Source organism: Bolinopsis microptera, chromosome 1 (genome assembly GCF_026151205.1).
Source record: "Bolinopsis microptera isolate Bmic1 chromosome 1, MBARI_Bmic_1.0, whole genome shotgun sequence".
Lineage (NCBI taxonomy): Eukaryota > Metazoa > Ctenophora > Tentaculata > Lobata > Bolinopsidae > Bolinopsis > Bolinopsis microptera.
In genome coordinates, this window is record NC_087072.1 from 19,185,602 (window position 1) to 19,199,084 (window position 13,483).

The 13,483-nt window shown below is 37.9% G+C and overlaps 1 protein-coding gene across 1 annotated transcript; it reads right to left on the reverse strand.

The window, feature by feature from the left end:
- Nucleotides 1–96: 96 nt before the first annotated feature.
- LOC134812471 (glutamine-dependent NAD(+) synthetase-like) lies at nucleotides 97–11,565 on the reverse strand. The gene is given in 11 exon segments (XM_063819925.1): nucleotides 97–1,656; nucleotides 3,897–4,040; nucleotides 4,250–4,431; nucleotides 4,573–4,785; nucleotides 7,187–7,309; nucleotides 7,622–7,945; nucleotides 7,947–7,992; nucleotides 9,090–9,122; nucleotides 10,179–10,321; nucleotides 10,487–10,612; nucleotides 10,867–11,565. Coding segments are annotated over 11 exon segments (2,166 nt in total). The 5' UTR covers nucleotides 11,557–11,565; the 3' UTR covers nucleotides 97–1,514.
- Between the last annotated feature and the right edge of the window lie 1,918 nt (nucleotides 11,566–13,483).

Consider the following 13,483-nt stretch of genomic DNA (forward strand, 5'->3'; position numbering starts at 1 on the left):
GAACTCCGATAATCCGATTTTCGGAAGGAAAACGTATAAGTTGGAAGAATACCGAATTTGGCCGATATCTTATTTTGGAGTCAGTGAAATGCGAGAATGAATCAACTTATAAAATTAAGAAATACAAATTTTCAACCGCAAACCATTTTATCACTATCAAATTACAAATAATCATTTGCGAATATACAAATATAAATATATAACATCGACGTAATATTATGCTTTAATATAAATGTATTATTATAAGTTTTAAAGATTAATTCTCGAAAATGTATCAGTATAAAATAACAGTGAAAAAGACAGTGTCGCATAAAAGTAGAAACAATTATATGACAACAACAAGCTATAAAAGGGTAAAGTGATATTATTGTTATGTCACGAGTGAAATTGCCAAAATCAAAAGAAGTTTCATGCATGTTAAAACATGATATGAGAACAAAGATAAGATTATCAAGAACAGAGATAACAGAATAAAGATAAGACTATATATTACCTGATCCTTAAATACAAAGTTCCAAATTTATGTTCGTAACAACCAACTCACAAAACACTGCATTACCAACAAAGGTATGAATATCTGCAGAAGTTTACTCCTGACCCCCTGGATTCGATTTTAAATACAATAACGGACCAGATCTACTGACATGATTCTGTTAGGCGTGTGACCAGAGGAGACACGGTCAACTCGTTAAGCTTATACCAGAGCAAAATATCAGTTAGCAGACCTAGAGTTGCTCCTGCACCAGGGGTACAGACCCATTAGCATACCTCTGTTATTTGGACAATGTTTCGGATACCCTAATCTGGGTTGAAATCTGCGATCTTGTTTGGAGCCTTAAATCCAATATAATATTATATGTATACTTCGTAAAGTCGAGATAAATGATGTAATTTACTTTAGAAAAAGTCAGCTAAATTCGTTTTATTTCTTTAACGAAAATGAAATTTCCAGCCTTTGTATTAAATAAACTGTTACCTTAAAATTGGCTTGACATGAATATGATATGACAATTATGTCATATTTTTCATACATTATAAATATCATGAAATTGTAAATATTTGATAATAATAAGCTTAGAAAAAATGCAATGTTAAGAGTAGATACAACTTAAAACTGATTAGATCATGATTTAATTTAACTATTACAATAAAATATTTGGCTCAAAAATGACTTATGAATCAGTCTGAGGCATTCATGACTTATTTCACTAAAGGAAAAATAACAAACATGATAAAGATTTAAACTATAATATTATGATCAATTAATAACGATTTTAAGATTAAATCCATATTGCTGTTTATAAGAAAAATCAAAATATTACTGATCATAAATTTTCTTTACCTACTTCAAAACACCATCCACAATAAACCTTAGAGCATATAACGTTACACATATAATGACATTATCACGCATTACAATATACATACAATCATCGTTTATAACTCTCCTGTTTGACGTAACGTGTATGTAATGTGACGTCACGTCACGTGTTTATAATATGACATCACGTAATTTACCTTTTTCCAAACTTGTCGATGGAAGCAGTGGACGGAGCAGCATGCTGCTTAGCCAGTACCCCTATCTTTATACTGTTATCTATCTCCCTGAACTGAACGTCCCATTTAGGGTTGTAGAGGAACGGTCTCATGTCGAACCTGTGAAGATAGGAGATAAGAGATAAGAGACAAGAGACAAGAGATAAGAGACAAGAGATAAGAGGGACATCTGTTAAGGTATAACAACTATAAAGGGTACAGACCAATAGTTGGAAGGTAGGGCGCTCAGTGGACCATGCTAGAAAATTAGAGTGAGCAGCTCCTAAAAGGAAGCAGCTGGCTCTGCTCTGACTGTTTACAAATGTTTTTTACTGAATTGTTTTATGCATGAGTACATTGTGATACATTATCATTTATTATGATTATGTTTTCTCAGCCTGTATTTCTGTACTATAACGTAATATAGCTCAGACATTTAGAGAACAGAAGCTGTGACCAAAAAATGAAATAACCAGCGGTGGAAGTTCAGACTGTACAGCCGAATGATTGGGGAGTAGGTCATCGGGAAGAGAAAGAAATAGATGAGGGAATAGTGCTGTCATCATATATCACCAACAACATCAATTCAACAAACAATATCAAAACACAAAACTGTTGTGAAACGACAGAATCAGTTTTTATAAAATTCTGCAAAGCTCCCAGATGCAGATGTATATTTTGATCAAACTAATCTACAGACCCAAGGGCCACCTGACTCACTGACTAGTGACTGGTGACAAATGTGATTTACCAGAAATATTCATTCCCAAGGTCATTAGGCTACACAAAGTAAGAAAGTGTGTCATACCCTGACACACACACACACACACACACACACACACACACACAAAACACATCGCATTGTACTGAAATAAAAGTATCGTGTTTCTTTGAATGCTAGTACAGATCTACGAATTCATATTGAATGTGATAAACTAATTAAAGCACTACTTATTATATACTACATTTATTGAGGACGTTACACCACGAGTTTATTTAATGTAGTTCAAATGGTTCTAGAAACTTCTTCGTGTCCAAGAGTGGCCTCTCTCCTATATAAAATGAACTGATTGAAGGAACAAAGAACACTAACTACAGGGTGTTCACGAAACATTGGTACGGTTTTAAAGAGCTAGATAGAGCGAGCAGCTCTATCTAGCTCTTATTTTCTTTGTAAATTGGTTAGAATTTTTTTCCGATATCAAAATTTTACATAACTTTCGAAAGTTCGTATATTTTGCTGCAAGGCTCTTGAAATATGCTCTTGTCAATGCCTATTATGATGCCATACTATCTCCCTATTTATCTTGCACTGCACTGATAAATATGTTTGTCTGCTGAGTTGCTCTCTTATCAGCTTGCTTATCTCGTTACCCTGACCGTGACTCGACTGTGTGCGGTGCTATAAAATGACAGCCGTGGATTACAAATATATCGACGATCTGCTGGATAAAGCGGATATTTGGCTCTGTATAACTATGTAACAGTTTGGTTGTGCCGGTCCAGTTGATTTTACGTTTGTGCCAGAAACCAGGAATTTTGAAGAACAATTATGCAGTTTTAGTCGCTGAATCGTTTCTTATTTAATCCGGTTTAAAAAAGTAAAGTTTAACGCTGAAAAAGCAGCAACAAGTGTCAGCTGATTTAATAGCAGAAGACAGTTAGCATATCTTAAATGCAGCAGCTACATATGCATTATAGGTAGTTCAGACTTCAGGAGAGGACACTGTTAAGGAATAATTGGAAACCTACAGCAACGACACTTTGCAGGAGAATGTAATTGTATGTCAATCTGAATTCTGAAGGCGTTGTTTCCAAAACTTTGAAAAGTCGAAACAGTTAGTATAGCAAAGAGAAGGACCGCAGCAAATAACATTACAAAGCTCCCTAATAAATAAAAAGATCATTTCAGTGTGTGATAGAACTCAGTTGAGTGGGAATGAAAGGCAAGAAAATATGTTAGCGACAAGTCAACATCAGTCTTCAGCAACACCCGTTAGATTCTCACTTAAGATTGGAACTCAGTATTTTGAAGTAACAACATTCGATCACGAAGTTACAACATTCGAGTCCGACGCAAAACTTATTGCTTTCGCATGTTTTACTTTTCTAGCTCAATTGTTGCAGGATTGAGGTCGCACATTTTGAGGACGAATTTTTTTTGTGTGAAGTGCCTTAAAGGAGGGATAATTCTCAATTTATCAACAAACAAACAAAAATGTGTAAATCGTGTAATATCCCCAATATCTACAAAATAAGAGATCTAATGAGTAAAACATTGCAAATGAATTGATTTTCATGTGAATTGTGAAGGTAACTGTACAACATTATTTCCACAATATCTCACAAAATCTTCTAACCTGTTATCATCAGGACAGTACAGCTCACAGAGGTAGGAAGGTGTGATGACACAAGCTTTGTGCCGGTTTATAGCGTACTTCTGGAAGAAGAGCTTCACTTTGTCTCCCAACTCTTTGGGCTGCATAGTCCACATACAGGCTAACCTGGGGAGGCAATGTCTGGTCAGTTATCAGGTGCTAATTCAGAGAGGTGATACACCATCAATTACCAGATCAATTATCAGGTGGTTACCAGACAACTGTGCTGGATAATATATAGACTACAAGGTCTTAGGTCTTACAGTTGAAGTGAGGCTTCACTTGTACACCAAAACAAACTTTAGCATGTTCAAGATAAGATGTTAGAGACACACCTCTTATACATGAAGTACGGGCCACATCGGTCTATTTTCCTGAGTTTGCCGATATCATTGAGCTCATTGTAAGTGAGTCCTATATCTTGTTCATCAGTTTGAGTGTAGTTATCACTGATGGGCTCTAGTTCAGCAGTGGGCACTGCCGTCAGGAAATTGTCTATACTCGGGAACCCAAACATCTGTAGAAAATTATAAATAAAAGTAACCTTAGAAAAAATCCGATTTTTCTTTTTTTTAAACAAATAGACACAAGATTCAAAATACGAAAGTTACGGATCTAGTTTCATGTTAACTTAATAAAAACATTTTTATCAACAAACCTCCTTGCTGTGAGCAACAAAAGCGTTGAGATCCTTCTTACAAATGCTGCCAATAGGGTTGAGATCACCACTGGAACAGTCATACTTAGTCAGGTACCCTACCAGACTCTCATCTACATTAGCAGACGACAGGACCAGAAGAGAACCCGACTTGCCCCGGGCCCAGTTTATCAGCTGAGCGAACAGGTACCCGGTCACCATGCGTACTCGTGCCTGAGAGTGACAGGGTGTGATCAGGGGTGTGATTAAGGGTGTGATCAGGGGTGTGAGTGAGAGGGTGTGAGTGAGTGGGTGAGTGAGTGGGTGTGATTTTAAATTTAAGGTTGAAATATTTTTGAAATTACTTACTAGAGTATTTAAGAACAACTACAATTATTGTTCAATTTTTACTAGTTTTTTCTCACAGTCTGCTCACTCTGCTGCTTCAAACAAACACCGCACACAAATAACTCCAATCTTAACTTGCTATATATACATGTTAAACGTAAATTTCAATCAATGTATCCTCCCGAATACTTGGTTTAATACGTCACACTGTTATTTTTTCGAGATTATGTCACGTTTATTATAGCGTGTCAAGCTACGCCTCTCTCAACTTCTCAAGAGAGTCCAGTGTGTCGCCAGCTAATTCGTGGGCATGTAGCATGTGATCCATATATCGTGTGACAAATGTATAATATTTGATAAGAAGCAGTCAATTATGCCGTTGAACTGGCATGTAATAAGCTGAGCGAACGGAGTAAGGTTATGAAGGTTGTGAATATGAGATATTAGTACACTACATTTTATCACTATTCTAGTTGGGGATATGTCAATATTCACTTAAGCGTTATCAGCAACTTGCTGAGGGTTGACAAGCTTAGTTGTCACAATTTTAGGCTCTTGTATTTCAGATGAGGAAATGTTTAGAAGATGCAGGGTTTAATAATCTAAATTAAAATCTTGTCTTCATCACCTAGAACCAACACTCAACCTGAGCTATAGATAGATCTGGATACTGTTGGAGAGGTGAACCATAATAACATGTAGTTCCAGCAAAGTGGCAGTATTTCTCAGTTTTTATTTATTTATTCATATTAATTTATTGCTGAGTCCACTACAAGTGTCAGGAAAAAAATGGTTCAGTTCCTCAACATTATCTGTAGAATCAGATACAATAGCAGCGGAGAGTAGTTCATAACACATTAAGACACATTAAGTCTACTCATAGGAAATATTGGAGTTGTAATCGTGCAGACACTGGTTTCCTGGACTCCACAGAACCACTAATATAACACAGGGTGTGTAGATCTGTCTATACTGCAGGCAACTTATCTCTACAGCTAATCAGGAATGTTATACATACCACACTACGTTTATTTTATGTTTACTGGAATTACTGGAATCTGGATTCTGGATGTAGAATTACAACTTACACTGGTTTCATTAGTAGTATACTGCTTACTATTTCTGTAGTAGACGGTTAGGGCTCTTGTGTCTACTTTAGTGTCCACTACTTCAGGTAGTTACTAAACTCAAGGTAGGAACTGAGTTATGTAAACTTATATATTATTGGCTTAACTTGTATATATATTATATATATATATTATTTAAATGTAATATCAGTACATCCTAATAATATGTAAAGCAGTAAGTAATGATACCTGGAATACACAGACAAAAGCGAATTCGAGAATGTTACCAAATAGTCTAGAAGTTACACAGGCTTAACATGTGGATGTGTCTTGTAACATTCCGTGGTTAGGCGGTGCTTGACTAAACATCAGTGTTAAATGTAACCTTCTATTTTAGTATGAAATCTAGAAATATAACGCTCCCAACTGTGGTGAACACATTCCTAAGTTACACACAGAACATTCAGGCTGACTAGATGGAATATTGGCTAGCTGCCAGTGTTTGGTATTGAACAATGAAACTAATGTTTTGTTTGTTGAACGTTTCCCCGCACCAGGTGTGTAACACAGGTGAACTAAACAGTGGTTACTGGTTACCTGTTATACTATGTATAAAGTTCACACTCACACTGAGTACAGACCCCTCGCAGACTAAATGTGTTTTATTTGGACAATGACAGGAAACACGCTATTGAGGATTTTCCTCAAAAGAAAGAGGTACAGACTTAGGATAATTCATTACACATGCAGTGACACTGTGACACCAGTCATTACTTATAAACCTCAGAGAGCCGCTCTCCTACCGTTAATCTAATCAAGGCACTAAACAACCGTTGCTACGAGAATTATGCGAGGTACCTGGTGTTTTAGAGTGCTACTATCTCAACTGACAAGGCTAAATATAGGTTTATGGGTTAGGTTAACAGATCTTGCTAGACACTAATACTGTGTGGTAGGCGATGCACGGCTGGTTTCAAATTCTATAAATATAATTAATATATGCTATTATGTAATATGTATGCTATTAATATAGAATGTAAATATCGAAATGCCAAAATCTCGTATTTCCAACGACCTGGACCGGCTAAGTATATGTTATAGTAGTAGTATAGGTAGTATAGTATAGTATTAAGTATAGGTTATCAGATATTACTAAACAGTCGGTTGGCAGTGCACGGCTGTTTCAGCCATGTGACACATTTCAATCTACTGATAAATACCTGAATATTTTGAAGTGCCACATTCTCTACTGGTGATCCACCATGCGCCTTGAACTGGGGTGTTTTGTCCGTGAAGAGAGAAAACACCGTCATGATAGCCTTTATAATACCGTCTATGTTTATCTGAAACAGGAGGGTTATCTTACTACACTAATGGTCAATGGATATTGTATTATGTTGGTTTATAACGTTCTTAAGAATCAATCTGGGTTCTTAAGAACCATTCAAGTACAACTCAGACTATTTCAACATTAAAATGGACAATAACAAGACTCCGAGTTAGTGGCATTATATTACCATCAGCCCCAACCTCATGACCCAAATTAGAATCTATACAATACCAGCCGAGTGTTATTTATAGTGCATACTGAGTGATGGTAAGTAACCTGATCAGCAGATTAGAAAACAAGGGGCCGTGTATTAGCCAATACTCACGTTCACATGATAACTGCCGATGTCGTGAGAGAGCGCTCCAGCGCGCTTCTCTGTCTCCTTGCTCGAGTTACTAGTTCCCATGTAGGCAGTAACAAGTATCTTCTCACACAGCTCCGCAGGGTCGGTAGGAGTGTAGTTAGGGAGACGCGTTAGTGAGCGCACGTCGCGCAGCACCTGGTTATCATTGTCTTCCCCCACCGCGTACACGACCATGTGACACATGCTGCTGACGATCAGAGCGACACTCGCACTGTCAATACCTCCACTGAGGGGGAGGAAGAAGCCGGCCATCTTGCTGCGGCGCAGGTAGTCCCAGAGCCAGGAAGGCGGGCCCGTAACATATCTCCTCCTCAGGGGTGTGATATCTGAGAGAGATATGTCAGGATACACATTACACTAGCTTCTGTTTACGTTAGCTATTATACGTCATGATGTATGATGGGGTTACTCGTGTTAAAATAAACAAACCACTGGACAGACTTGCACCCAAAAGCCCCAGACTTTTGGATTACATCATATATTTGCAGTCTTCAAAATAAACAAACCGTAGTCCAATATAATAGACTGCGCGGGTGACTGGTATGACTGGTATGTAATAGTCGATCTAGGAAGACAACAGCCAATTTAGCACGTTGTACATGACAAACGATACAGATTAATCACCTTTTGGGATGGGTGACAGGGCAATGGTGACGGGTGAGGTCATGGATGATCAAACACATGATCATTACATGACCAACATTACAAAATTGAATCATATTTAGTGATAATGAAATTAAATGGTATAGAGTCTCTATAGTGATCTCAGAGCCTATATCAACACTGTATTGTAAAACTACTGCAGAAGTTGCACAATTGTACTCAGGCCTCACTACTTGGTATAGATTTTATCACCTGAGTAAGATGATACTGTCGAGATACTGGCCACTATTTCACACAACTCTGTCCTTTCAGTCATGCACTTAGGCCATAACTCAACTTAATCACGAACCGTGTTCTATAGAGTCACATTTATCGAGCTTTACAGCACAAAAGATATATGCAATAAAACGTCATTTCGATATTCGACATAACCGTTTATTACAGACTATTTTCACTCTCAAAAGAAAAGTTCACTTAAATGTACATATTGTTACAGAATACAGCTGGAACCACCATTAGATAAGTTATCAGCCTCATAACCACAATCTGACTGATAAGAGTGTGTCTAGGCTACTTCCTACTGTCTATACCCTGGAATAAGAGTAAGATAGGTGTAACATGTAACTCATGGTACACAGTACACTGCAGGGCTAATGTAAACCTTTGTGTACATCTCCCCAGACAAGAGCAACATTACATCACAAAAAGAAGTAGAGAGACCACGTGACTTGTAGAGAGCGAGTAGCACGTGACTTGTAGAGGGCATTAGTAGGAGTAGAGAGCTAGATACACCACATCCTGGATCAGAGAGGCTGGTTATTGGCGCTGGGAGGAGCTGGCTACTACCTGAGCTGCTCTTCTATTCGCTACTATTCTACACAGCAAACTGGAGCTTTTATGTCTGGTTATAGTGTAACTAGGTTACTAGGCTAGGTAACTGGGTTACTAGGCTGCTAGGTAGCAGGGTCACCAGCAAAAGGTGTTTTAGAGTGATGCTCCAATTTGGTAAAGTAGGCACAAACTACATAAGTACATACTACATTACTACATTGTTACCAGTTTAGACTTTAGAGGTAGATATTGCGGCTTTTGCAAATGAAATGATCATTCAGCTGTGCGATAGGAGATGGTGTTGAGAGGAGATACAAAACAGGGAAAGATAAACAATGCAACCTAACTTAACAAGAAATACTAATAAAACGAAACAATCACTAAAATAAATAAAGAAGTGGCCCTTCAGAATAAAGAGCAAAAGGAGCAACTCATGTCAGCAACAAACACACAGCTCATCAGAAGAATGTACACTGGCAAAATGACAAAGGTAAACGGAGATGACCGGTAGAAAGTGTTTACATTCCACAGAGTAAGAAATATCACACAGCTCCGATTACAAGAACTCCGCTACAGTGTGTGATAGAATTAACTTCTCGATTCACACAGAATTGCTTAACACATGGACCATGGTCACATGTTATGGAGGGTTATTTCATGGTACACTTGGGGAGCTAGCTCTCAGACAACTTGTGTGTTTTTGATAACCTTATCAAGATGTGCGCAAGCTAAATATAGAGAGTTGAGTATTATTGTCATCAGATCTTAAGAGCAAGAAATAGCATTATGTCCCTTTGAAAGCATTGTGTTCAACAATATATAAGCTGTACTATTTAATTAGCTTTTACAAGACGAGTCATTAAGGAAGATCAAATGAGTGAGAAGATCTAAGTGTAAAGACTATATAATATAATCTAATGATGGTAATGATGTTAACAAACACGTACATAGCAGACAGACCCCTACGTCACACAGAGATTAGATCACCAAACGGAAAACTTGTACAAAACACCAGGGTGTCAAATAACGGGACAAAAGTAAGAATAACACGCACCTAGGTTCAATGTAAGGAGTGAGAGGTAGCTCGCACTGGCCCCCTAACGATAGCTCCACGCTTATTCTAGGGTAGTGTTCCACAGCTGAGGCTTGATGAGACCGAGACATCACTGCTGAGCGGTAATTGTACACATCGTTTATATCAACAACTGCTGTTACCACTTCGGTGTCCTGGGAATTAGGGGGTTAATTGGGGGTATTGTTTCACTAATAACGAGATAATTTAAGATGTAATAAAGAATAAATTCCTGGCCAGTATCATGTGAAAATATGTACCACATATTTTCATATATGATACTGCTGTATTATGTTGTACGAATTGGAAATGTAATTAACCTGCAGACCAAACTGAGTTCCTTGAGAAGCAAGTTTTCCATTAACAACAATCATAGGGCACCCATCATAGTAGGTTCTGTCTCCATCACAACCCTTCTGATTGCTATACATGTAGATACCTCCAACCTGCGATAAGAGATATTCAATCTTAAAATAGTATGAAATATTTATGTTCTTACTGGGGATAATTGGTTGTCAGTAGTAAATTTCAGAGTTAGACATATTCTGATAGAGATAGAGATATTTGAGCTATTGCTTATGGCAATAATCCAGTTTAAGATGTCACAAGATTGAAGGATATGTTTATCAAGCATGATGTAACATCGTTTAAGAAAATCCAGAACATGATGTGACATCGTTTAAGAAAATCCAGAACATACCTTTTTCATGCTGTGTAGAATAAGATCTATTCTATAATTTAACTTTCTGAGAATGTGATGACTTGCGCTCATGTTCACAAAGATAGACACATCATCCAGGCTCATGTCAATATGAGGGGAGTGTGGTACAAACAACTCCTCACAAGTCTCGCATCCTATGTCAATGTTGTCGAGTGTAGTTATAACTCCATCCCCAAATGGCACTTTCAATTGTCTTGTTACTGAATTTATAATCTTGGGAAGAATGAATGGTTCCACATGCCTGGAGCGTTTCCAATTCACAAAGTACCTCATTTCTCTGTAATTCAGTTCATTGGCAAGATGTCTTTTTGGTCTTATGAAAACAATTTTCTGATCATGGAATGCAATTGTACAGTTGTACAAGACTCCTCTGTGCATGACAGGCATTCCAGTGAAAACTAAGATACCACGCAAATCTGTGTTTGTCAACAAACGGGCCAGTGTTTGCCAGCAGTGCTGCAGAGTATCAGGTTCATAGAAGTGATCGTAACATCCATACCCACAGATTTCTAACTCTGTTCCTACTCTTATCAAAGCACCCTGCTCCTTAGCTTGGATGATGGTATTGCATATTCTACTGTAGTTTCCATCAAAATCTAAAGCCCATTGATTCAGCGAGCAAGAAGCAATACAGACTTTAAGCGGACTGCTAGGACCACCACTTGCCATTAACTGAAAGAAGGTGGGTTTTAAGGCCACAGGGGGGGTCGAGGCCTCAAAAAATGCAAAAAAACATTATGCTTTGAATCAATATATATTTTTGTGGTGGATACTTTGCCACCACTCATTTGTCTGTAGCTATTTTACTTTTTTTTATAAATGAGGTTAACCAATTCTCATTTAACCTCATTTTTTTGATAAATCGATAATGGAGGGCAGAAATATTGATGCCATTACAACTGAAAACTACGATAAGCTTTGTTTTTATTGTTTTTGTGTTATTTCAGCAGTTAAACTTTGAAAAATATACAAATAAAGGCAAAATTCTCAAAAATCACATAACATAAAAAACAGTTTTTTGCCTCTCCTGAAAACCTCGAATTTTTGACTTCAAAATCTATCTTCTCCTAGAATTTTTATCCATTTCACCTCAAATTTGGAACTTATGTTCCTGACATAAATTTAAAAGTTTGTTATGTAACGATTGTTGTAATTTTGCTCCTAACTCTTTTTATGAGGTTAACCATTTTAAATTTTGTAACCCGCACTCATGGTTAACCTCATATCTCAGCTTTGGAGCAAGATATCATAAATCGTTACATAACAAAAACTCAAAATACCTTGAAGAACATTGTTGCCAAGTTACAAGGTTCTAAGTCATAAACTGAAAAAGAAGATAGATTTTGAACACGATTTCATTTAAAGTTTTCATTTACAATAGAATTACAGGTAAACCTCAAAATTCAACGCGCGATATCTTCAAATAGGAAACTTTGTTTTTGGTAAGGACAAAAGCATTTGAAAATTTAGATCGAGCTCTACAACATATCTCAAAATCTCAAAATCGACCTCAGACCCCCCCCCCCCCCCCCCCCCTGTGGCCTTAAATCATGTTTAAGGACTTACAACTTTTGAGATCAAGAAATATACAATTTTGTAAGGCTCTATAAACACAAACTTGTAAAATGTAAGTACTCTTTATAAAATAGATTTTATAGGAATTGCATTTAAGAATCTAGGGAAGGAAACAAAAAAAGATACCAAAGATAATGTAAATCAAATGATTTATGGTGCTAGAGACCATAACTGAAAATATAAATGCTACGGGGAGGTGGTGGCTCAGTTGGTAAATCCACCTGGCATTGCTTGAGGTGCCAGGTTCGATTCCCGACTCTGCCACTAGCCTTGGGCTTGGTGGTGTAGTGTGGGGCAGCGCGGCCAGCAATCGTTAGATCGCTGGTTCGAGCCCCAGCGCTGCATCATTAATCCCACCCCCCCCCCCTGCTGTGTGGAAACAGCAGAATAAACCACACCAATTACAACAAATAGAAAACTACACTTAGTTCTGAGAATAATTCGCGTGAAGATGCTTCCAATTAACATACCCCAATTGCAACAAACACACAATACACACAATATATATAATAATGTGTACACATTGCCGTTACATCGACTTGTGGTTGTGTGTAAGATTAATGGCTTAGCAAGGAGTGAGTATAAACGCATATCAAATATAAGTATGCAATCCCCGGGATCTACTGCAGTCATTCTTAGGAGGGGCGCCCCAGACCCAACTGCCATTGCTCAGCCATGGTACCAGCAGGTTCGTCCTGGAATAGTGGACTCGATGCAAATCAGCTGGGCTTCAGTAGGACCCATCGTTCTCATGGGTCGCTTGCTCGCAAGAGTCAAGTCAGTAAGTGTGGCCCCGCCAACCCTGCTGTGTGGACTGTGGGGGGTCTAATTTGTTTAATTTTAGGGTGGAGCACCAATGCAAAAGGGGAGGGGGTGCGGGGGGGGGGGGGGGGCGCCAACAGGCAAAGTTACGCCACTGGTCACAGTACAGAATTTCTAAGGAAAAATATCGCTTTCTTAGCCGATTTTATTGGAATTTTGTGGCTATGTGATTAATATCAATGTGGACACTGAAAACGTG